This window comes from Chaetura pelagica, unplaced genomic scaffold, assembly GCF_000747805.2.
Source record: "Chaetura pelagica isolate M959 unplaced genomic scaffold, ChaPel_1.0 scaffold70, whole genome shotgun sequence".
Lineage (NCBI taxonomy): Eukaryota > Metazoa > Chordata > Aves > Apodiformes > Apodidae > Chaetura > Chaetura pelagica.
In genome coordinates, this window is record NW_009952265.1 from 4059508 (window position 1) to 4083218 (window position 23711).

The following is a 23711-nucleotide window of genomic DNA, read 5'->3' on the forward strand; positions in this document are numbered from 1 at the left end:
GAAGCAAAAAGTCTGATGTCAAAACAAAACAGTTTTTGAAAATCATTAGTAGTGGAAAGCAAAGCTATTTGGGAATGGCATGGCATGCACTAAAGTGTCCAAGGTAACAACCAAAATGGAGAGGGAGAGGTTTTTCAAATACAGTAGATCTATTGAGATTACTCCCACTGTAAAATAAATTGTCCTGTGTTTAGATTTCCAGCCTACCATTTAGGAAACGCTGGCTAAGTTCATTGTGTTCCTGCAACTGCTTTTTGTCTTATACTACGTAGGTCAACACCGAGCAGTCATGGGACTGTGCAACAGAAAACTATTCATAGACCAAGCCACAGCATCATGTAGGAAGGTAGTGTATTTTTCAGACAACATCAGCAACCATATAGAAAAAGTAGGTAAATCTGATTTTTACCGCTGAGTTATTTCTTAATAATTTTAGCAAGGCTTGAGTAGTTACCTGGGCATGCATCCAGTCTATTGTGCTTTTAAATGTATTTCTGGTGTAGAACAGTAGCTTTGCTCTACATTTCCTCATTTGCCAGTTGAAATGCACCATGGAAGATTGTTGACATAGTCCAGGGTGAAAGAAAATATGAAATAAATTCTGTTAAGGCTGTCTCCCTTCACTTGTATGTTAACTACTTTATGTTTTAACTTATTCTTGGGGAGATCATACCAGGAAATTAAGAAAAAAAAACAACATCCAAGTATACTGGTCAGAAACTGATCAAAACTGCTACACATTCTGACATGAGAATAGGGAGGATACACAGGGGACTAATGTTGTACCTCAATCTATAAATCTGATTTTGTCACTTGTGTTCCATTTTATTTGTCAAGCTCCTGAAGTTTTTAATGCTGAATAAGAGAATTTAAAAAAAAAAAAAAAAAATCAAGAATAATTTTTAAGAGCACTGAATTTCAGTAACCACTACCTTTTAAATGATTGTGGGAAAACAACAGCAGGAGAGCAATAGCACTTACCAGGATCTTCCAGTTGTCCTGTTTTCTTGCTACCTGCAATTACAGACATGCTTCTGTCAACAGAAAACGTTCTCTGTAAAGATGATCAGTTCTGCAGGATATCAGACTCTTGAAGATTCTGTGACTATCTGTTCTGCATGTCAAGTAATGATACTTGCAAAGGAAACTGTACAAATATGAAGACTTTTAACTTCAAAGCTTTATTTTCTGTTCTACTTATCATAACTCTTTTTTCCCTTCATTTGTTTTCACTGATATGTTTTATTATCTCTGCCACACATATGCAGTTCTCACATTAAACAGTGTGGGAGGATATTTATGTCCAGTGTCAAACATGAAAAATCCTTCCTTGCAGTGATAATGTTTGCTTAAAACTTTTTATCCTTCCCAGCAATGACATTACAGATTGGGCAAAGCTTGTGTTTAGATGTGGAACACTGCTTTATATGCCAGCAGCAGAATTACTTTAATCTTTCAAACTGTTTGTGACAGTCATAACTGTTTTCATGACTCAAAGATCGTCGTATTTAAACAGATGAAAGAGTGATTTACATAAATTGGCATGAGGAGTCTGCAAAGCACAGAACCTTATTGCTGTGGTACTCTGAGATTGTGTAGTTAGACAATAGCCTGGGTCCATAAGACACCAAATAAGGTGTCCTGGAATGTGATTGCATCCATATGCCTCTAACTGATGCAATATTGACAGTGAGCTGATTCAGAAACAAGAATTTGCTCTGAAATGAGTGTTTCCTCCTATACTAACAGAAGAATTACCGGCATCAACATCCTGAAAATTGATGTTAATTAAATCTGTGACTTCACAGGAAACTTTCAATGGATTATTTTTGAGACAGATGCACATCAAATTGCTATAATCAGTTCCACTATATAATGGCTTACTATGAAAACTAGAGGATTGCGCTCCTTCAGAGTAACATGAATGCAATTTGGAAGGACTTGTAATTAAAAATGCAATGTCATCCACTCTTAGAAGACAAGGAAGAAATGTCTTTGAGACAACAGTTCCTTCTAGCTTCTTTTCAATTTCATTGTGTTATACTGAATTACCATAGCTGCTGAAAAGTCGCTGGCATTTCATGATAGAGAAGGATTGCCTGTTGATAGCAGCTGAGTGATGTAATGAATGTTGGTCTTGATATCTTTGATTTAATACAAGAAATTATTATGTGTATGATAATTATAAAATCTCAATCTAGAATTAATGGTACCTTTACTATAACCACTGTCAGCTGTTTGGAGTCTTAACACACTTTCAATTCTTATTGAAACCATTATTTTCTGTTCAGTTTCTTCCAGTTCCTATTTCACAGGCTTATATTTAAACAGAAAAGTAGATTATATACAGTGTTTTCAAGGGATCGTATTAGGTTATATTTTTAGTCCAACTGCCTCCTTCTTCTTGACTGTATTTTTATTAGTTTCCTGCATTATTTCCTATTTATCTACTTACCTTCTTGTAATTTTTCTGTGTACTGCAGCCAACACCACTAGCATGCAGTTTATCTGGATTTGATCTTCTGTTTATCCTCATCTTATCCTATTTGTGCTGATATTCTTAACTTTGTGAACTAACAGAATTTAAATCCCTGTCAAAGCTTTCTTTGGCAGGAAATCAGGATTCACACTGATTATTTACTTCAGATTATATTTCCTATGAGCTAGTGCTTGCTTATATGGAAGATATTACTGCAAGAAAAGAACAAAGTCAAGGATTGGATAGAAGAGATGAATGCACTTAATAAATAATGGAAGACCCAAGCAAACTTGCTTTCTAAAAACCTTGATATCTACCATCACTTTGGCCACTCTCACCTGATGTTTGTACCTTGTACTCTTTAATTTCACACCATAGTCTTTGGATTAAGCTTGGAAATACCCTTCACTGCTGCCATAATACAGAACACCTTATAATGCTAAAAGGAAAAACTCATCTGTAAAATATTTTATTATCTATAGAGTTAAGTAAAGATTTATAATGTGTGGGTTTTACCTTGAATTTTACACAAAGGGCCAGACCCAGCATTGACTTAGAGTTGAAATGGAGTTGCATAAAACATGTTTGTGTTTATTATTTAAGTTTTTCACATCAGGGATTCTTTGCTTACATGTTATTGGACAGTTTCTAGGACAGAGAACCCACAGGCTTAAGTAGGAGAGCTGACTCTACATTTCTGTTTGAAATAATCATAGAATCATAGAATGGTTTGGGTTGGAAGGACCCTTAAAGATCAGCTTGTTCCAACAACCCTGCATAGGCAGAGGCACCTCCCACTAGGACAGGTTGCTCCAAGCCCCATCCAGCCTGGCCTTGAATACACTTCCAGGAATGAGGCATCCACAGCCTCCCTGAGCAACCTGTTCCAGGATCACCACCCTCACAGTGAAGAATTTTCTCCTAATGGTAGGGGAACTTTGCCTTTCCTGCCTTTTAAATGCCAGTCATTTTTCATTGTAACGTAATTTGACATCAGTTTGGGTTTTGTGTGAATGGAATAAATTGTGTCAAGATTAAAAAATTCTATTCAAATTTAAAGCAAGATTTTCAAACATGCTGTAAAGTAAGTTGTCCTATTAAATATCTGATGTAAAGAATATTGCCATCATAGATGCAGATACATCAAATCCCAAAGTATAATATTACTTTTACTCTGAATATTATAATACTATTCAAGACTTTATGATTCTACTGGAGAAAAAATTAAGAGGAATTAAGCTTATTATGATGGGATTATTTCAACAGAATGAATTTAGATTAAAATGATATTGGCATGGTTTGTGTTCATTATCATTCTCAGAAATAGTTTTTGTGGTTTTAATAGATGAATTCAAATCAAAATGGTAGTCAAATAAAACTTCCACTATGACAAAAATTGTATGTAACCCTTCTACTATTAGGTCAGTTGGAATTGCCTCTGTTTTTTAGGATTTCAGTTAAATTATCATTGCCTTGTATTTCTGTTCTTTGGTCTGCCTTTTGCATGGTCTTATTATTACTGAGGAAAGGGCATTTCCAAGAGATAGGAGGTACCTCATAAACAATAAGGTAATAATAAAAGCCCAGAGACACAGGGAGTAGAAAATCTGCAGGCATGGGTTTGGCTGCTGCCCTCACATTCCCTGGTCCTGTTATGTAGTACTCATATTCTCTTCTTTTACATGAGGATAAACATGAAGAATATAAAAATCTTTATATCCACTGTGGAGGAAAGAATATCTGGTTATTCCCAGCATGGAGTTCAACAGAAAAAAAAGTAATCTGTAAAAAAACAAATTAGATCAGGTACCATGATAATTGTTATTGTCATTTTTCCAGTCTCAAATTAAACTAACATGATTTTTTTTTTTCCTTTATATGTACTCTCATTTGTCTCATTATGGTAGTATCTGAGTGCTTTCTAGGAATGAATTAAATGGCCTAGCATGGCGCACATGCTTTACTTTTCCAACCATCCTTTTCCCATAAGGAGAATAGTAGTTTTTTATTTAGAAATGAAGAGACCCTTTTAAAAAATACATTCTTCTATGTGTTTACCATGAAGAAGGCAAGCTTGGGGAAAAAAGCATGCCCGGTTCTTGAATGCAGTTCAGTGTTTCTTGTAAAAACGGACTAAAAGAATCCTAACAGACTTTTTGAGGTTAGTGTCCTGTATTTTATTTCTGACAAGACAGAGAAATATTGTAGGTCCAAGTTTGCCTGGTTTTATTGCATTTTGTTTCAAATATTAGGGCTTTCAAACTAGTAGCTAGATAAAATTTCTTGCCTAAATCTCAATTGTAGAGGAACGTTGAGTTAAAAAAAAGAATTAAGTACATTGATAGTGTGAAATAATTTTACAAATATTTGTTATTTTGTAGAGGAAATCACTATATTTTGGGGGGGAAATAATCAAGCCTTTATTTTTATCATAATATTTTAAATCGTCATAACTTCTTTTTTCTATTGATGTATTCTTTCGGTAGAAGTGAAATAAGACACATGCTTTTTCATTAAGACGTGATTTTTGAGCAATATGTTTTCTTTCTATTGTAATTTTACTATATCTAACCTACCTATTTAAATGTCATCTTTCTCAAGCTGGGTCTTAGGGTTTCATACTAAATATGAATATTTATAAACAGGAAGTTGTTAGTTTTATTGAAAAAAAATTTCCTTCTTGTATGTAGCGTACTTTTCTGTGTTTTTTTTCCTTAAACATGATTCTGCTAGGTGTTCTCCAAATTCAGTTTTGATTCAGGTATGATCAAGGCTATAACAGTGAGCTTTGGAGACCAAAATATATCAGGTTCAGTGATGTTAGTAGACAGCATGTGAAGAAGTTTGCTATATAGCTTGTGTACCTGATCTGTAGTATATAAGAAATTTTCAAAACAAGAAGTGTTCATTTCACACAGTTCACATCACCAAAATGCAGTTATGGATGCTAAATAATAATAATAATCGTAGGCAAAATATACAATAATATTCGATCTTACTTTTAGATGTGAATATCTGATATAAATACTTAGGTTTAATTTTATATTCATTTTTATTTACCCTTAAATATGGGTAGCTGTGTGGCTGAAAATCAGTTTGGGCTTGAAATTCTTTTCCCTCATTCTGTCTCTATCACTGAACAAAAAGGGGAAGATGACTGTCATACTTCCAAGCAGCACATTTTTAGAAGGTTAGAATTATTAAATTCGTTCTCAATAATGCAGTTTTTCTGTTCATGCTTTTTATTGAGAGTCTTTGTTTCTTAAAGAACCTTCATTGCTTTTCTTATTTAAACAAAAACGTAGCAAAGAAACAGATGTGTCCCATATAAAATATGCAATAAATCTTGTCTCACAAATTCTTTGCTCTGAACTTTCTGACAGAAACTGTCAAATATCCACTTTAGTTCTAGTATAAAATGTTCACTTTGTGTCATGGCGCCAACTACCATATGCTGGAATAAAGTCAGTAACCAGCAATAAAAAAAGGCAACATACACACCTTTGAAACAGTACAAGCAATCAACAGTGAGAAAGGTCTATATAAATCTATAGAGAATTAATCTCAGCTTTGCCACTATCCTGCTGTGCATTTACAATGAGACTTTGCTGCCGACCACCAGAAGTGGCTTACTTTGCAGGAGGCATGTATCCTAATGAGGGGGAAATGTATGGGAAACAAAGCAGCAGCTTTTAACTCCCTCTCCTACCCCCATCCTTTGGATCACCTAGAAGAGCATGTCCTAGTGTGTTCAAATATGTGGGGCCACTACACATCACGCATTGCTGTACTTTAGCTGGTCATGTGAAACCAATCTTGACTGAGCTCAATCAACAGAAATTACTTCAGCTTCATAAATCATTGTTATCATTCCACAGGAGGAGGCAATGCTATGACTTTTCTCTCCTAAACGTTTTGGGCCACGAATTTCACAAACTTCTCTGAAATTAGCTTAATTGTATTTGTATAATTATTCATTATCTACCCACCAAGTAGCCCTTGGTTCACCATCAAATTAATTTTTTAAAAAATTTATTTATCCGGTTTATGTTTTTAAGAAGAGCTCCCACTTCTTATTGATCTAATAATAATTCAACTGTTTTAAAGCATTATCCTTGGTGTAAAAGTGTGCTCATCCCTAGATTTTTTTTTTTTTTTCTTACAACGGGAGATTATAGTTAGAGATAATCTGAAGAGTTAGTTTTCCCAAACACATAACAGATTGGATTTAATGGCATGGTTCTGTTAAAAGTATTAAAACTAATTTTTCATTTACACAAAGTCTTTGCATATATTTAGTCACGGTAAAGATTAATCTTGGAATTAGACCACACCATTCTAAGGATTTATTAAAAAGAAATTAGAATCAGAATTTATTTTTATAGCATTTAAGTACTAATAGGCTAATACTATTACTAATTATTATTACTAATACTACTAATAAGTGTGGAAGAATGATAAATTAGTGGCTTGGTTGCATTTTAACAGAATGAAGTTTCAAATAATTTAATTGGAATCAATTGAAAAAATGTAATGCTAACTCTTGCTTTGTAATCAGTAACTCTAGAAGACAGGAAAGTAAGACTAATGTTAGTCTTAATTTTATTGAAACAATTACCTTTTTGTGTAGAAGCTAACTGAAGTAACAGCTTTAATTTTAAAATCTGCTCTCATTGATTACAAGAGAAGCATCATACTAAGAAACAGGCCATTGTAAGGAATACTGGACTTAATGAAAATAAATATTCTTTTCTTTATGGTTAGTTCTAATATTCTGGTAAAATTACCTTCAGCAGTTTTTCTGGCATGTTTATAGACAGCATTATCACTTTTAAAAGAAAACATGATTTCCTAAGATTTTTATTGCCTATGATAATAAACACTTTCTAGAATGTGTTGCTTGAGTATGTTCTGCTGGTGTTGTGTGCCTTTGTATGTGTACAAATGTCTACACTTTGGTATCATATGGTAACATCAAAAATACTGGATCTTTTATAATCTTTTACAGTTTCTCTATGGTAAATGTTATTCCTTGCCTGGTGTGTAAAATACAGACTGGTAACTAATACTCCTGATTACTTGTGGAGAAACTTGTTTATTAGGCAGCTTTCTGAGACTGCACACTCTTTGTATGATAGAAACATTCATATATTTTCATCATTAGATATGGGTTTCTTAATGAAAAACAATTTTTGTACAATTGCAAAGGAAAATAAACTTGTAAGAACTGTTTCAAGGAAGCATGATTAAGACCTCATGGCAGCAAGTGTTCTGAAGATTGTTTTGAAAGGATTTAAGATGTCTCTACCAGTATTTAAACCATCTAAAAGAATTGCATAGCCAAATCCCATGTTAAAAATGTGACATTTTCTAATTTAGAGAAGAAGTAAAGGAAACAAGGCTTATGTGATCACACTGCCCATTGATTGTTCCCCTGCCAATAATTTTTAGTGTATTGGCCAATTTTGACCAAATGTGACAGAGTTAGAGATCCTAAGATGTTAAGCTTCTAAAATCTCAATAAAAATATGTGGCTAAATAGACAAGAGTGACCCTATTAGCCTTCCAGGGAAAGAAAGGCTATATCACAAACTTAACCCTTAATTAAACATTAATGAATCCATCTGGGAACTAACTCTAAAAGACAGATCTGCATTAGGCCAAGGCTCATTGATTCCATTGCTTCCAGGCCTTCTTGCTTAACTGATACTTTAGAAGAAAGATATCTTGATAGGCATGGGATCCTTTGTTTTTGTGTTTTCAAAAAATAAAACAGTTCCAAAATTGCATACAGTCAGTATGAAATGCAAAACTTCATCCCAGTAGCATATGATTCTAAATTAGAAATGGAATTTCCATCTCTCTAACAATTCCAAAGCCCTACTTCCCATCCCCACTTCCATACTTATTCTTGTTAGTCAAGCCATGTTTTCAATGTACAGTATATTCCAGTTTGATAATTAAAAAAACCCAAAAAACAAAAAACCCCCAAACAAATTAAAATGGAGATGATCCATTTCCTGTTTTTACATTCTCTTGCATTTATCTGTGTATTTTTATGAATCCTTCTTTGTTTGCACTTGACATTTAATTATTCATTTAAAAGATTCTATTCATTTTATTTCCATTCCTTTAAAATTCACATTTCAATAAGCAGATTGTGGCAGTGTCAGGTAATGAAATATATTTTCATGTGTTTAGTGTCCAAATGTTTAGTTTATAACATTTTTCTATGTATTCTATTCACGGCTTTTTATACGGGGCCCTCCCTTTTTCTAGCCTGTAAGATAACACTAATAATAAAAAGATTAAATGGATGTTGATGATGCTTTTGAACACTTTGTATGATTTGTTAGCCACATGCAGTGGGCTTTGCTATCATCAGCTAAACAGTAAAATCTCATACTGTATCAAATACTATAGATTGTTTACCATGATTAAACAAGTGGCTGGATACCTTGACTATAGTAAAAAAATAACTATAGACTAGATTTTTATGCATAAAAAGGTTCCAAAATATTCCATTCATTTAAACCTTAGATTTTTCTATATGACTATGTGCTGTTGTACTGGGTCTGGCTGAGATACAGTTAATATTTGTTATAGCACCCAGTGTATGTTTTGGATTTGTGGTTAGAAAACGTGTTGATAACAGAGGACCCATAACTTTTTCTGACATTTTCTATTTTCTCCCCTATGCCACTGCAGGAGAAGAGGGATAAGTGAGCAAGTGGCTGTGTGATGCATAGCTGCTAGCTGGGATCAACCCATCAGGACTCTAAAGTAGCAGGCCTTAGGAAAGCACATTTTCATTAGATTGCTCATGATAGTTCTTTGCAGCTCAAGGAATTGCCATGTGTTAGCAAGTGCACCCCTGTGAAAATGTTTTCTTCCCTATTGTTACTAGTAGTCCAGTAAGTCTTGAGTAAAGGATTTCATAACAATTAGGTTTGTTCTCAAAGTTTCCTTGGTAACTGATCCATTGAAACCAAAACCAAAGGAGAGTAAATTCATCCCACTATTGGTCCTGCTGTTCTTTGTGCTGCCATAGTGTCTAAGACTTTTTTCTGGAGCATGTCCAGTATTTTTTACAAAAATGAAAAACATCTCTATTGCTTTTGATGATCCTCTCTAGCCTTTTTACCCACCTTAGAAGGCCACCTTTCAGCTTTATCTTCCACCCTGCATAGTCTCTGATTGATCCTGGCTTTCATATCTATATTCAAGGAAGATATATTGATTATCTGCTTGTCATAGGACAGGATCTGATACTTTATTAAGGATATGGACTTAACCAAATCCAAACAGTAGAGCATATTAAGAACTTGCATCTAGATGTGAGAACAGACAGCAAACCTAACATTTGACAGTTCCCTGTCATTTTCAAAGCTGGTCAAGGGCTAAAGCCAGACAGAGGAGTGTATCCATAACAAATACAGCATATGGGAAATAATTTTTAAGAACTGCTATGTAATAGGTATATGTGTAATGTATACATCTACAGCTACATTCTGGAATAATTTGGTGCAGTAGGATTGGATCAGCAGATTGAAGCAGTGGAGGCTGATGCTGCTGTGTTTACAGTACAAGTTTAAGCTTTGAGTAAGATCTAATCTGAGGTGAACATTTCCACCTCGTGTTTTTCAAAACTTGTCTGAAGTCAAACATTATTTTGGTCCTTTTGTCCTTAGTAAGCATAGGAGTGTATTTGCTTTGGAGCTTCCTGTTTAGTTTCCTCCTAATGGAAATTAGCTTGCAAGCACCAAAACTTATCTGAAAACTGGATCAGTGCTTAATAAATGGGGACAGTGAGGAAATTGCTTTCAAATGCATCCTAGTGAGAAAGCTAATGCCAGTGGAGACTGTATTCCAGTGTTCAATGCAGACGTGCTTTTCTCCAATACAAGAAGTAGAGTGATATCACGAGTTCATTTCAAAACAAACAGCATATGTTACATGTAGTTAGGCTATAGAACACTGGTCACAGAAGTTTGTGGAAGCTGGAAAGCTTATAAAAGCTTAAGTAGAGAATGAGCAAGTTCTTAGAAGAGAACCCATTGAGAATTACATAGAAGTGACTTCCAGTGCAGGAAGTATTTTGCACGAACTACAGAACCTCAGAGGCAGAAGGGTTACAAAGGGTAAGGATTGTCTTTGTCCTGGTCCTTAACTTAAACTGAGCACCTGTTTTAGTGGCCAACAGAGGCAGGTTATTAGGCTAGATGAATCCCTGTGCCACTCTGATAAAGCTGTTCTTACATTCTTAACTCAAGGACACTGAGGAAACTGAAATCAACCATGTGGTCTAAGGATGAAAGAATTGCATGATCCTACTTCAGCAAAAAGAAAATGATATGCAAGCAAATGTGGCATTGCCAGAGAAATAAAAATAAATAAGTTCTTTTGTTTATGTAATTAATATTAATTGCCTTCAGTAACTCCATTACTGAAGATGAGGATTGATATCATGACTATGGGGCTTTAAGGACTGTTGAGGAAAATACAATGTTTTGTGGAAACCTTTCCTGACTGCATTGATAATGTTAGTTATTTCAGGTTGTGGAGGGGGGGAAATAAGAGCAGGATATAACAAATTGTGTGTAAAAGATTACTTAGAAATTGTGTGAAAGATTAAAAAATTGCTCTGGTTTCTTGTCTTATACATTGTGTAGTATCCGTAACTCCTAATTACTTAGGCATTGTTGCATGGAGTTGTTTGTTGGTTTTCTTAGCAAGTCTCAACATCTAAATTTCAAATACTTTTAAATAGTTCCTTGGTAGACATGCTTATAGATAAAAATGTGGAATGTAGTTTGTCATATAATACATTTCTTTTCTTTGTGTGTTCTTCCTAGAGGTCACACCTTTTTTTCTACTTTCTATAACAAATTAGAATTTCTTTTCTGTTCTTACAAGATTATAAAACAGTAAGTCAGGTCTTACCAACTAACTATAAATGTTTAAGCATGTTATTGCATTCTTGTACATGTGGAAGGACCTGAGCATACTCAATTTCTATTGTAGCTGTAAATATAGCTATGTTTGGAAATTTGCCTTACTTAACACGTTTTCATCTCCTTAAGAACCAGAAAGAAGTGATAATGTAATCATAAAGTGTACAATTTTACACACAGTTCAGCTTTTAACCATCTTTGTTTCTCCATATGTAGTTAATTTTGTAATTCCAACTTACATTTTCTAATTTTAATGATATACAATGAAATGGAATCATTCAGGATCAGTTTCTCAGAGGCCTTGTCAGTTAACTCAAATTGGTAACTGCATTTCAGCCAGCCATTGCACTCCTATTGATGGAGCAGCAAAAAATACAGTTCCTTATATTTTTATGAAGAAGTGTCTGAAATCTGTTTATATTAACATTTGCACTTACAGGATTATTCTAATGTGGAATAGGAAAAACATTTCCATGTTCGTGTCATTTTACATATGTGGTATTCTACAACAGCTAAAGTTGCTCCACTGTAGGAAGAAGAATTGATCAACATTTTGTGAGAAAACTAGTGCTTTTGCTGGAGTATCCAGCTTAGGAAACATTTTCAAAACTAGAGAATGCCCATCCCTTGAAAATCAAATCCTTTAAGTAGTTCCTGTGAGCATTCTGTAACAGAGGGGCTCAGATTCACTGACCATATTTCAACTGCTGGCTGCTTTTTCAGAAATATCATATACATACCATACATTTAAAACTTATACATATGTTTTCACTTTCCAGCTTCCTGAACAAAAACGTGATAGCTATATGGAACAGTTCGTGTTGACTATGTTTGGTACCTGTTCTACTCCAATTGAATTTCCAATTATTTGCCCTGCAAAACCAGGTTTAAATTTCTAAGTTCTGGTCTGTAACAATAAAGAATTATACAGAACTTCATAGTATGTATTTTTAATCTGAAAGTCAAATTTGATTATTTGCTTTTTATGAAATTAGTATCTACCACTATGTATTATGGTATGGATTTATTTGTTTTTTTTAAATCCAATGCACTTTATTAGTACAGTAGAAGCATTCATTTAGGTACAAGAAAACTAGCAAATTTTTATCACTGTCATTATATTCAGTGTAAAACCTATCCAATTTTGAACATAAGAGTTGTTTACTCTGTGGAATCTCTAAAACAGTAAGGCAGTAATTTATATATTTGAAATGTTTTTCATTGGCAGCTAAAGAAGAACGTAAAAAGGAAGAGAGCAGTTTGGAAAATGCACAAAAATGGTAAGGTTTTTGCTGGTGTTTTCTGTACAGTTTATGTTGGTCAAAGATATTATTGATCTTTGGAATTACATTAAATAGGCAAAAGGATCTGTACTTCAAAGAAATAATATGCTTTGTGAAAAATGTTTAGTGGTCTTCCAGGAAAAAGTTCAGCTGAGATGTTAGTAAAACAGTGGATTCTGTTTGGGGTTTTAGTTACTGTCAACATTGAATTCAGTCAGAGTTTTACAGAACACTGTAATAACTGATTTAGTCATTAAGGTAGTAATAATGTATTTCACCATCACTGAACATTTCCATCACTTAGGCTATTGAATGCAGTATACTAGGAAACCAGTGAAATCCTAATGTTTTTATTGCTCGAGTAGTTGTGCCTTACTTAGACCAAAGGAGGCGCAATAAGGGGAGGAGTGAGATTAATTGATTCATAGATAAATAGATAAAAATATGTAACAATTTAATATTTCTAATAAATATTGTTTGCCAAAATATAGTTTGTGAGAGTGAAGAATCTGCTTTAAACCTTGTTTGTGTTAGCTATGGAATTGCTAAAATAAAAAAGAGGAAAATTTTTTTAACTTCTAATCTGTATTTTTTCTTCATAGTCACTAAAGGCAGATTTGTGGTAATTTGGATTTTTATGTTGCTTTTCTGAGCCTGGAGTCACTCCACCTAACTAGAACACCTAGAATAGTCTCCCTAGACAGTCAAAAAGTAGGCATCTATCAAATACACTTTAAGTCATTGGCGAACTGTTTCCATTTACTTGCAGAAGGTCTCTAAACTGGCTGAATTATTGACTGACATCCACTGTGGCTTTACATCTTAATTTCATTTGTCAAGTGTTATGGCTGTCTTGTTTCCTTTTTACATAGCTACAAACCTACTCTTTGTGGCATAGGCTCTTTCATATTCTACCTGCTATGTAGCCTTTCTGGAGCAGAGTAGACATTCCAGGATATGGAGGTACAATTAATTTGCTATTTGCATAAGGAATTAGTTATCTGATTTTAAAAAAAATAGAATATGGGTTTTTCAATTACTAACTAAATGTTCAGCATTTTAAATTCCTGCTAAAAGGATCTGTTACTTTTGAAAGTCAGAAAGCAGCCCAGGAAGCTAGATTAAGCTGGGTGAAAGCAAACCAGGGCTACCGAGGGAGGGTCTGAAGATTAAACATGAAGTCGAGTGTGGAGTAAGTGTCAGGATAAAGGCAGAGTGAGAGAGTGTACAGGAATTCAGACTCCCAGAAATCACAGAGACAACTGTATTAGCCACAGCTGGGATGAAGAAGGTTTCAGTCAGGGAGAGGAAAGCATAATGTTACCAGAGCTGCTGTTACATGAAGCAAACCTGAGAAGAGAGTTTTTGGTCTTGTTGCTCCTGGTTCAGCTTTCCTAGTCAAGGTGTTCTTTAATTGAAGATAGATGGGATTGTAAGATATTCATGGAATGCTGCAGTATAAAAATAAATATATGTATATAGTATAGCAGTTCCTGAAATGCAAGAAGTTTTTCTCTTTAAAATTGAATGCCCTTCATTTGCCTGTGTGACATATCTCTACGATGGCTTATGCACCTCTGAATTCTCCTTCTGGGAATGAAGTAGGTGTTGGAAAGTTACTTACACTAAACATGAATTGCTGCGATGATTTCCAAGGCTAAGGGGAAGTTACGGTAATTACCAGCCTTGCCTACTGAATCAGGAACCAGCCCTCAAGAGAAATTGTTTCCCCAATGGGCTTATGTGTTGACAGTTTTTCTTCCCTCTCCCTCGTAGCTTTGAAGAGACAGTGGGATACTTTGGTATAAAGCCAAAGCCTGGCGAGAAGGAGATCACACCAAACTACGTTTTCACGGTGTGGTACGAATTCTGCAGTGACTTCAAGACCATTTGGAAACGAGAGAGCAAAAGTATTTCCAAGGAACGGTAAGGTTCTAATAAAGTCATTAATACCATTTTAGATGTCTGGGAAACTGTTCCTTCTCAAACCCAACAAATTATACTCCTATATTTCACAGGCGTCATTGTTTTCTTTCAGATCTAATGGACATCAAGGACAGATTATTCCCTCAGGGTGCGTAGGAAAATTCACCAAAGGCATGCTGTCCCCACAAAAAGATAAACACATATAATCTGATAAATTACACTTTTGTAACCCCTTCCAATTACTAGCTAGTAAAATGAAAGGGGAGCTGTGCTAATTTGTAACAGATTGCTTCTCTGTGCATTTTCATGCTGAACTAGCCTAAATGAGGCGATATTGCTGTCGCAGACAGTACAGACAAATAAAAGTGAATGCTTTTCCAGTTAATATACTGCACTTGCATCAAAGGGAAGCCCCAGAGATTCAGGCCACACTTAGCACAGTGTCGAAGCCCCACACTGAATTTACAGCACTACTTCTGACTTTTGGTGTCCTGCTGAGGACATCAAACTACTTGCCGCTAGATCTCACCACAGCCTCCTGATTTTATTAGTTAAGAGTAAAAAAAAAAGAAAAGGCAAAAAAGCTTCAATTATTTGCTTGATTTTCGTAAAGAAGCTTAAAATCTTTTATGAAGAAAAAACAATTCCACTACAAGCACACCATACTTACCATTTTTCAATTCATTTGAATAGACCTAAAACGTGGATGTGGTCACACTTTGAAAAAGAATGGATTAATCACTTTCAGGATGAGATATAAATCGAGGTACTTATTCCAAATGACACAGATTAAGAGAAAAACATCTTAAAAACTATCAGCAAAAGTAGTAGTAAACTTATTTACTACTAAAATAAGTAAGTAGTAAACTTATTTACACTAAAGTTTTCCATTTTTCTCCCAATCAGTGGGGCTTTAAGTTCACATGGAAGTAGCTTTATAAAGGACAAGGTGTAGAAATTATAAATTTCCAGTTATCAACCTCTTCAACATTGTTTTACAGATATTACAGATTTGAAAGACTTGAAGGTGGTATATTTTTCTATAATCTCTGATATGACTGGATTGATTTTAGAAGCTGACAACTGCAAATATTTATAAAGAATATTTTATTTCCTTGTGTCTAGATCAATATGCAGTTTTATTTTTCATGTTAAAAACTCTATAAACAGTACTAGCAGATTGTTATAATCATGATAAGGATAATCTCCAGGATGTATTTTCTGCTGAATTGTGACTTATTCTTGTTCCAAAAGCAGTTAGCCAGAATGCAAACCAACTAGCCAAGGGGAAAAAAAAATAAATCCAGACCATACATCCATTCTTTTTTATGTAGTTAGCACCTTACTGATGGCATAAAATGATCCCTGCAAAGAAGTGGACTTTAAATACCTTGTAAATGTTTTAATACTACATCACTTCTTAAACTTTCTTAATACTATATTGAAGAAATATTTTTTGTAAATAAACTGTTACATTTGTGCTTTCCTACTGAGGTGAGATGAGAATCTTAATAAGTATATAAATAAAATGTACAAATAAAAATAAAGCACAAATATTTCATCAGTTCCTTTGATGGATACCTTTATTCCTATTCATAAATAGAAAGCAATGCTAATAGAATACAGAGCTTCTGTTATTGTAATACTTCAAAGTGCTGATGCTTTCTGGATTATATAGACTGGTTTTCAGAGTTCACTTCAAATTATTTTTACAAAGTTTCATTAATCTCAAAAGGACAATTTGTTGTCCTTTACATTCAAAATTTGGGTGATTAATCAAGACAGCAAGCTGCTGAAATGCAGAGCCTTGTTTGTGTAATAAGTGAATTAGAACAGAATAACTGTTTTAATCATCCTGAATTTTTTTGTAATGTGCTACTGAAAAGAAAAACCTAATGAAATAAGTAGGTTAGAATGATGGAAAAACTATTTTCACAACCTGAAAATGTTGTGTAAAGTCATGACCTTTTAGGGGTTCTATTTTACAAACTATGAGACTAATAGTTAATGAGCTGCTGTCCAAGAAATTTTGAAAGCGAGCTCAGAGTCATTGTGCACATTGGTAACTAAAAACCTTAGTATGACAGGAATGGACAGCTGTCTTCCTTAACTGGCTAATTAATTGGATGCGCTGTTTGGTTTGCATTTTTAAAGATTGCAATTTAAAATAAATATCTGTTTATCATGATCTAATTCTTTTGTGTTGAAGGGAATTTTAAAGAGAAAGAACTATCAGTGTAAGAATGTTTTCAGACTTGTGTTCTGAAACTGAGGGATTGATAGCCTTATGTGAACATGTTTACAATTGGATTACCCTTCACATTTCAGGAGGAGCTGCAGAAACTCAGCATAAGATGTGCCTGAATTAGCTAATGACATAGATACCTAAAAGTAGTTTCGCAGTTTACATTTAAATAGGAATGTTAATATTGGATTATAACTTGTCTCTCAGGATATATGGCTCAAAACATAAAAAATGTAATTAGAATATGCAGAATTAGCATTGTGTGAAGACATAATTAAAATTCTATTATCTAAAAATTAATAGAAGGAAAAAAAGTCAAAACAAAATTAAAATTTTATACCCAAAACTAACTACTTAGTGTTGTTTAACAAACAACTTTAAAATCTCTGAATTTCAGGAAAAACTTGAAATTTGCCTTGAACTAAATGACAGCCTCAGCTGCAAGAGCCTGTTTGTCTAAAAACTTCTTGGCTCCCAAATGTAATACAACTGCAGAAGTCTAATTAGATTTCTATGAGACTTTTTCTTAAACACTTTAACTGAGCTGCCCTGCATTTAACTAACCATGAAAACAAATCAGCTGCTGGAAAATATGGTTGAATCACTGTCTGTTTTTCTGGACAAAATTTGCACACTATTTAGTAATGCAAGATGGAGTTACAGATAGATTACAAATCTAGATTGATATTATGTGATAAATGGTAAATAAATTATTGTACGATAAAATGAAAAACATTTTCAAAACCATATTCCTGATAATAATATTATAATTTTATTTCAGACACCATATTCCATTAAAGACCAGAATGCAACTACGATAAAATTTGCTTTGATGAGCACTTCTTCATCCCTTACAGTTTAATGTAAATGCAACACAATACTAACCAAATGTTGTAGACATTTTGTTTTGCATCAAAACCCATTTTAGTTGTTGCTTTATGATTGAGTATGTCTGTACATCAAGGTGCATCAGCTGTTCTGGTTTTGTTTTGCTTCCTTCTGTTTATAAGTTATAATAACTGAAGACTAAATCAAAGTGTATATATATATGTGTGTTTTTTTTAACAAGACAATTATACCATGTTAGGTTGCATATAATTCCATTCTCACTCTTTTTAGACTAATTTTACTTGCAGTGAGTATGCCTATGAATTCAGAATCCAAACAGAAGTGTATTTATAATCTACTAGTGGCCCACTCAAAAGGACTGCAGCATGTATTTGGTTTGAACTGATGTAGCCTTTTTTTTTTTCTATTGTTTTTTTCTTATGCACCAGCCTTCCTAAAGGCATAAAAATAGATAGCTTTTTTCTTATGACTACAGAGCTAAAATTTCTCACCCACTTCATACAAATATTCAAAACATTGTCATAGATCCTGAAAGAAATAGAAACATATCAATCATGTTAGCAATTTGAAGTTTGGAGATAAATTCCACTGACAGCATACATTTTAGTATATTTATACTGTTACAATGTCCACTGTTAGTGAACATTAAATGCAATTTAAAGATTTTATCAATAATGACCAAGTTCTTTCCAGAAGACTTAAGCCTGAAGGCTTGATCAGGCAATTGTATTGTACAACGTGGTAATAGAAATGGACAATGTTCAGGCTTACATTCTCTTATAAGACTCCTAATTGTGAAGCCAACCAAGGACTCTATAAAATCATCTGCTAGGCCAGGTGATAATACACAGGCATCTGTCTTCCAAAATGCTGAGACTGCATGTAGCCTGATACATTGTGTGGGCTGACAGCATTTTCAGGAAGTGGTGCTGTTACGTAAGGATTAGTTTATGGGCTGCATACAGAGATTATTTTATGACTGAGAGCAGTAGGGCATGTAACACGTTTAAAGAATTTGAGCTATGGGGGTATTTTGTAGTTTCACAAGGGGAGTCACTGTTCAGCTGTGTTAAGGATCTGAGCTGGGTATGCAGCTTGGCTCTAGGTTGAACAGTTAATGTTGACTTTAGCTATCCCTGCTTGTTCATCTCCACCCATATCGGAAGATTTGGTCTGCACAGCAATTCCTGTGCCAACACAGTCTTATGGGAGAAGTTGGAACTTCAAGTCATGGAAAGCTCAAGTGGCACAGAATTGTAATTCAAAGATATTTCATAACCCACAGCTATCCACATAACCCACCAGCTGCATGAAAGGAGCTGTAGAAGTGACGAGAATGGTTTATTACAGAATGTCAAGAGGTTGAGAGAGAACCAGATAATTTGGTCTCTGGGTTTACACGCCAGCAGAGCCTGAATATCCATGAGTAGCAAGTGGCTTGTTTAGAAGGGATTCTAGTTTTCCTTTTTAGGGTCTTTAGAGAATGGAGCATGCCAGCTCACACCTTCTTCTGTCCAACTTGAATGGGAAGCAAGGGTGAAAATACCTGATTAGTCTCTGACTTGGTAGTATCTTTTCCTGCAAGAAGGAAAAGTATTTTCATGAGTTTATGAAGAAAACTTTTTATCAATGTTACGTTGTGTTTAGACCTTGTTTCTGTGTCCCTAGTTACGAAATGAAAAGAATAATTTTGAATTAAAATAATGTCTCTATTTTTCACTAATATATTTTAATTTAAGAGGCCTGACTTGTATCCAGTTGACAGGGGAAGACAAAATCTGCCACATAAAGGCAGGAAAAAACCAATTATATTCCCATTGCTTATAGTAAAGATTTATATGCAGTATTGAAGTCATGCTTCTCTTATTTCAAAATACATTGTTTTGATAATATTGTTCAATTTATTTTTTCCATACTGTGTGGTAATGTACAATGCTGCTCAGTATTGCAGTTGGCATCACATTTTTATTAATTAAGGAATATTTACCTGTTTGGCTCGCTGTCGAAGGAGGGTAACTTTTCCTTTGAACACATCCATACTGCAACTGGTTAGATTTCAAGGCTTACCTGACCTGCATTCCTTAATATTTTGGCCTCATGTCATTGCTTGATAAGTTAGCATCTGCACACCTTATCTCTGTCTTGTAATTCAGCTGTTCTACCATCCTTTCTGGTCTCTTCATCCTCTGTAGTGCAGAAGTGTTCAGAAGTGTGCTTGTTGCTATTTTTCTAGTGTGTTTTACCATACCCTTCTGTCCCTTGCTTTTCTATTTTAGATATACTTCTGTTGTCTTTTCCAGTTTCTTCCTCTTTGATTTCACATCTATTAGGTTCAATCCCAGTTTCTCATCCATGAAGTCTCTAAACTATGGCTGGAATAGTGTGTCCATCCATGCTGTTTTATACTGATAGAAGGAAGGAAAAAAAGATAAATTTTCATTGACTCTATTCTTTTGCACATCTCCAAGCTCCTCCTCATGGTCATGCCTCTGTACATGTCCACTTCATGTGAGCTGCTCCCCAGCACATCAGTTCCCACAAAACCTCAGAAGAAAGTGGCATAGAGTGGCTAGTGGGAAGCTTCTTTCATGTTGTTCTGCCTACGCCTGTGAGTTTGAAATTGTGAAGCTCTATCTGAAGGCTGGATTCTGCTACTATTTCTCCAGGATAAGGCTCTTGAGATTCTTTTCAGAATAAATATTAATTGAACTTCCCTAAATTTAAGAACTTATTAGTCCCTGTTGTCTTTCCAGTTCATTATTGTACTGTCTTAATGGTTTCCCTGCCTCTCTAGGTAGATTAAGAACATCAGTTGTGGTTTGAAGTCTTCAGATGTATTTAAGAATGTATAGAATAATTATTCCATATTTGTGTATGTGAGGGTGTTGTTACAGCCTGAATCAAGATTGTCACTAAATAGTGTTGAAAATAAGTTTACTTAAAAGCAGTGTAGCTGTTTCCTCTGGTTCTTAAGCACTAGAAAGTGAGACAACACCAATAACTATGCAAAAGAAGCTTCTGAAATACATAGCTCAGAGAAGGAATTTTAGTTTCCAACACTGAACATTGATAAACACAATAATGAACTTACGAATGTGTTCATTTTTTTATGAAGTTGTCCAGAATCTAGTTTGCTGTTAGTGTTACAGCCTGGAAGTACACATCAGTAATTGCAGCTATAATCTGCTTTCCTTTTTGCTTTTATTCCAAAATTCCTCAAAAATTGAGTGTGTCAAAAGTGGTTTGAACTGGACATGGTATTTTAAGTGCTTTTTGACTGGCCGTAGCAATTATTTCTGCCAGTGGAAAAAATTCAATAGGACAAGAAAGCAGAGTTTTTCAGTTCAAGAGTGCCAAGAAATGTGTTGTTTATGGTAGAAGACTGATTTGGTGTGCATTAGTGAAAATCGGTTTGCTGAGTTCTCTTTTCTTGTATCAGTTAATTTGCAACTTTCTTGCTGCCTTTTGCATACAAAATTGTAAAGTAGGTGTTTATAGCGTCAGCATTTTAAAGGCATTGATGGCCGGGCAGATTCTGTTTTAGGAGTGCCAAGAATTTTCTTTCTTTTTTTAATCACTGTTTAGCCCGTACCTTCTCCTGCCCTCTCTGCTGTAAGAGGAGAGTCAAGTCCCTTTTTCCTAAATTCTGTTTCTCCTTTTCCTCCAGATTAAAACTCTCACTGGATTCTTCTTAAATCCCCACAGACAAAAAGGGTTCTCTATGCAAGACCCTAAGAGCAAAAGGCAAGAAACTGAGGAATCAAATCTGTGTTCTTCTTTTCCCTTACCTCAGTAGTTCTTTCAGTGGAATGGTCTGTAGCCACTCACAAGACAGGTTTAACTACCCCTAGACATTAGATTCCCTTCTAATTTGCCTCTCCTCCTATTACCACATCAGTGAGGCTGGCCAGTCTCTGTGTAAAGCAGTGGGGAAACATTAAGGAAAAACTGGAAAATTATTTCATTTCAAGGCTTTCAGAGGGAATACAATGTGTAGCCTGCCAAATGGCCTACTAAAATAGTATATTCTATATATACAATAGATTGAGCCAGCTAGTTTTGTTTTTTTTTCAGAGGAGTATCTTGTCTTGACACTGCAGCTTTTTTGGTGGGAAAGACACTCCATAAAACACACATCTTGCAGGAACAGAGAAACTATTTGCCTGGTGACATTTTCAGTGAACAATACAGGCAGACTGTCCCTTTCCTTTTATTTTCTCTATTTAAAAATGTACTCTCATCTACTTTGGGTAATGTATTAAGTGCCTTTTAATAGTAATAGCAGTTTGTTGGGCGAATGTGCCTAAATAAAGTTATGGGGATGGTTCTTACAGATAGAGTATATACCAACCACAGCCAAACGACCTTTTTGATTTCTTTGAATCTAATGATGTCTTTTCTTTGTGTTTTGTTTCAGAATTAAAATGGCTCAGCAATCAGTAAGCAAGTTAACTGCAGAGAAGAAAGTTGAAACAAAGAGAATCAATCCTACAGCTAGCCTGGTACGATGTGTTTGTCAGTATGACATTCAGAAGGGGTTTGTGACACTGTTCTTGTCATTCAGAATGTTGTTGTTACATGGTGACACAGTGTGCATAGTTTGCACATAACAGAGTCATGTTCTTTGTAAGGAGAAATTTTTGAACTCACGCCCTATGGTAGTCCAACAGTTAAGTTTAAAAATTAGGTTTAGTTGTGCATAAGCATGGCTCTGCTATTTTCAGTAGCAAAATATGATATCAGCAGCTTTTCTGATTTCTTTCCCAATTCCATTGAAGTATCTTTTGTTTTCTCCCATGCTCTGTAGTTCGCTGAGGCTCATTGCATATATTTGTCCAATGGTTGATTGTCTGTTTTTTTCCAAAAACTTACAAAATCTTGCTTGCTCTGTTGAAGAATGGTGGAAGGTATTAATTCCCCATTTTGTTCCTTGCTGTTTCCAAGATTTTTGGAAAAAAAAAAAAAAAAGAGACACAAAAAGAGACTAATGATTTTGTGTGTGGGCCAGGCACATACATTAGATCAGCATTTCTCAAACTGTAGGAAGCAAGAGACTAAGGGAAGGAAACATACATGAAGGGATCAGTACATTATTTCCATTCCCAGCAGAGTGTATCAGTTGCAGGGCAAGCGGCAGAGATACAAACTTGCCAGGGGATAGAGCATTAAACAACATAATCTAACTAATACTAAATCAGAACCTTTATGTCAGCAGAAACCATTCCAGACAAGAGAAGGTCTTAGATACACATTAATTTTAAGTGGATCTGTTTTTCTTTAGCTGTGTTGGTCTTCAGAGATTCGTGTTTTTAAAGGCACACAGGATTTGACAAGGTGTCATTTTTTTTTAATTAAAGAAAACTCTTAAGTACTTCTTTAGTATTTCTCAGTCTTCTAGACCAAATGCTTATGGCAACTTAAGAGAAGACAGAAAATGGTAATAAAATTCTTTCTTTATTTAACAGAAAGAAAGACTACGTCAGAAGGAAGCCAGTGCGACTGCCAACTGAGAGAAGATTAAAATGATAGTATGACTTCATACCTTGCATGATACTTTACTACACCCATGGCCCAGGGAGCACCTTGTGTTAGATACTGCATTCTGCTTTGCTGCTCTGTTCCAAGACAATCCACTAAAGACTTCTCAGTTCTTTCAGAGGGGTCTTTATGTTGGAAGTAAAAATTATTTTCTATAACTCTTCCTTACATTGCTTAAAATGCATCTGATTGTTAATGGCTATTTAAAGTACTCTGTGCATAATGCATTAATATGGAAGAGTTAAGGATTTTGGATGCTGAGTTAAGTAATGACTAACAACCTGTAGGTTATTTACAGGGCTTCTTGTAGGTGAGAGCAAATATGCCATTCAACTCACAGAAGACGATTACATAATACTTTTTGTTACTTCATCAGGAACTGAGCTAAAATTGATTGATCCTAAGTAATTTTACAGTGTCTAATTATTGGGTCTATC

General features: G+C 34.7%; 1 protein-coding gene across 1 annotated transcript in view; it reads left to right on the forward strand.

The window, feature by feature from the left end:
• FMN1 (formin 1) overlaps window positions 1-23246 on the forward strand; it is a 119893-nt gene extending 96647 nt beyond the window's left edge. Inside the window, exons 14-17 of the mRNA XM_010007743.1 lie at window positions 12662-12713; window positions 14493-14642; window positions 22154-22238; window positions 23202-23246. Of these exons, the coding sequence (XP_010006045.1) occupies window positions 12662-12713; window positions 14493-14642; window positions 22154-22238; window positions 23202-23246 (332 nt within the window). The remainder of the gene's footprint in view (window positions 1-12661; window positions 12714-14492; window positions 14643-22153; window positions 22239-23201) is intronic.
• Window positions 23247-23711: the final 465 nt, after the last annotated feature.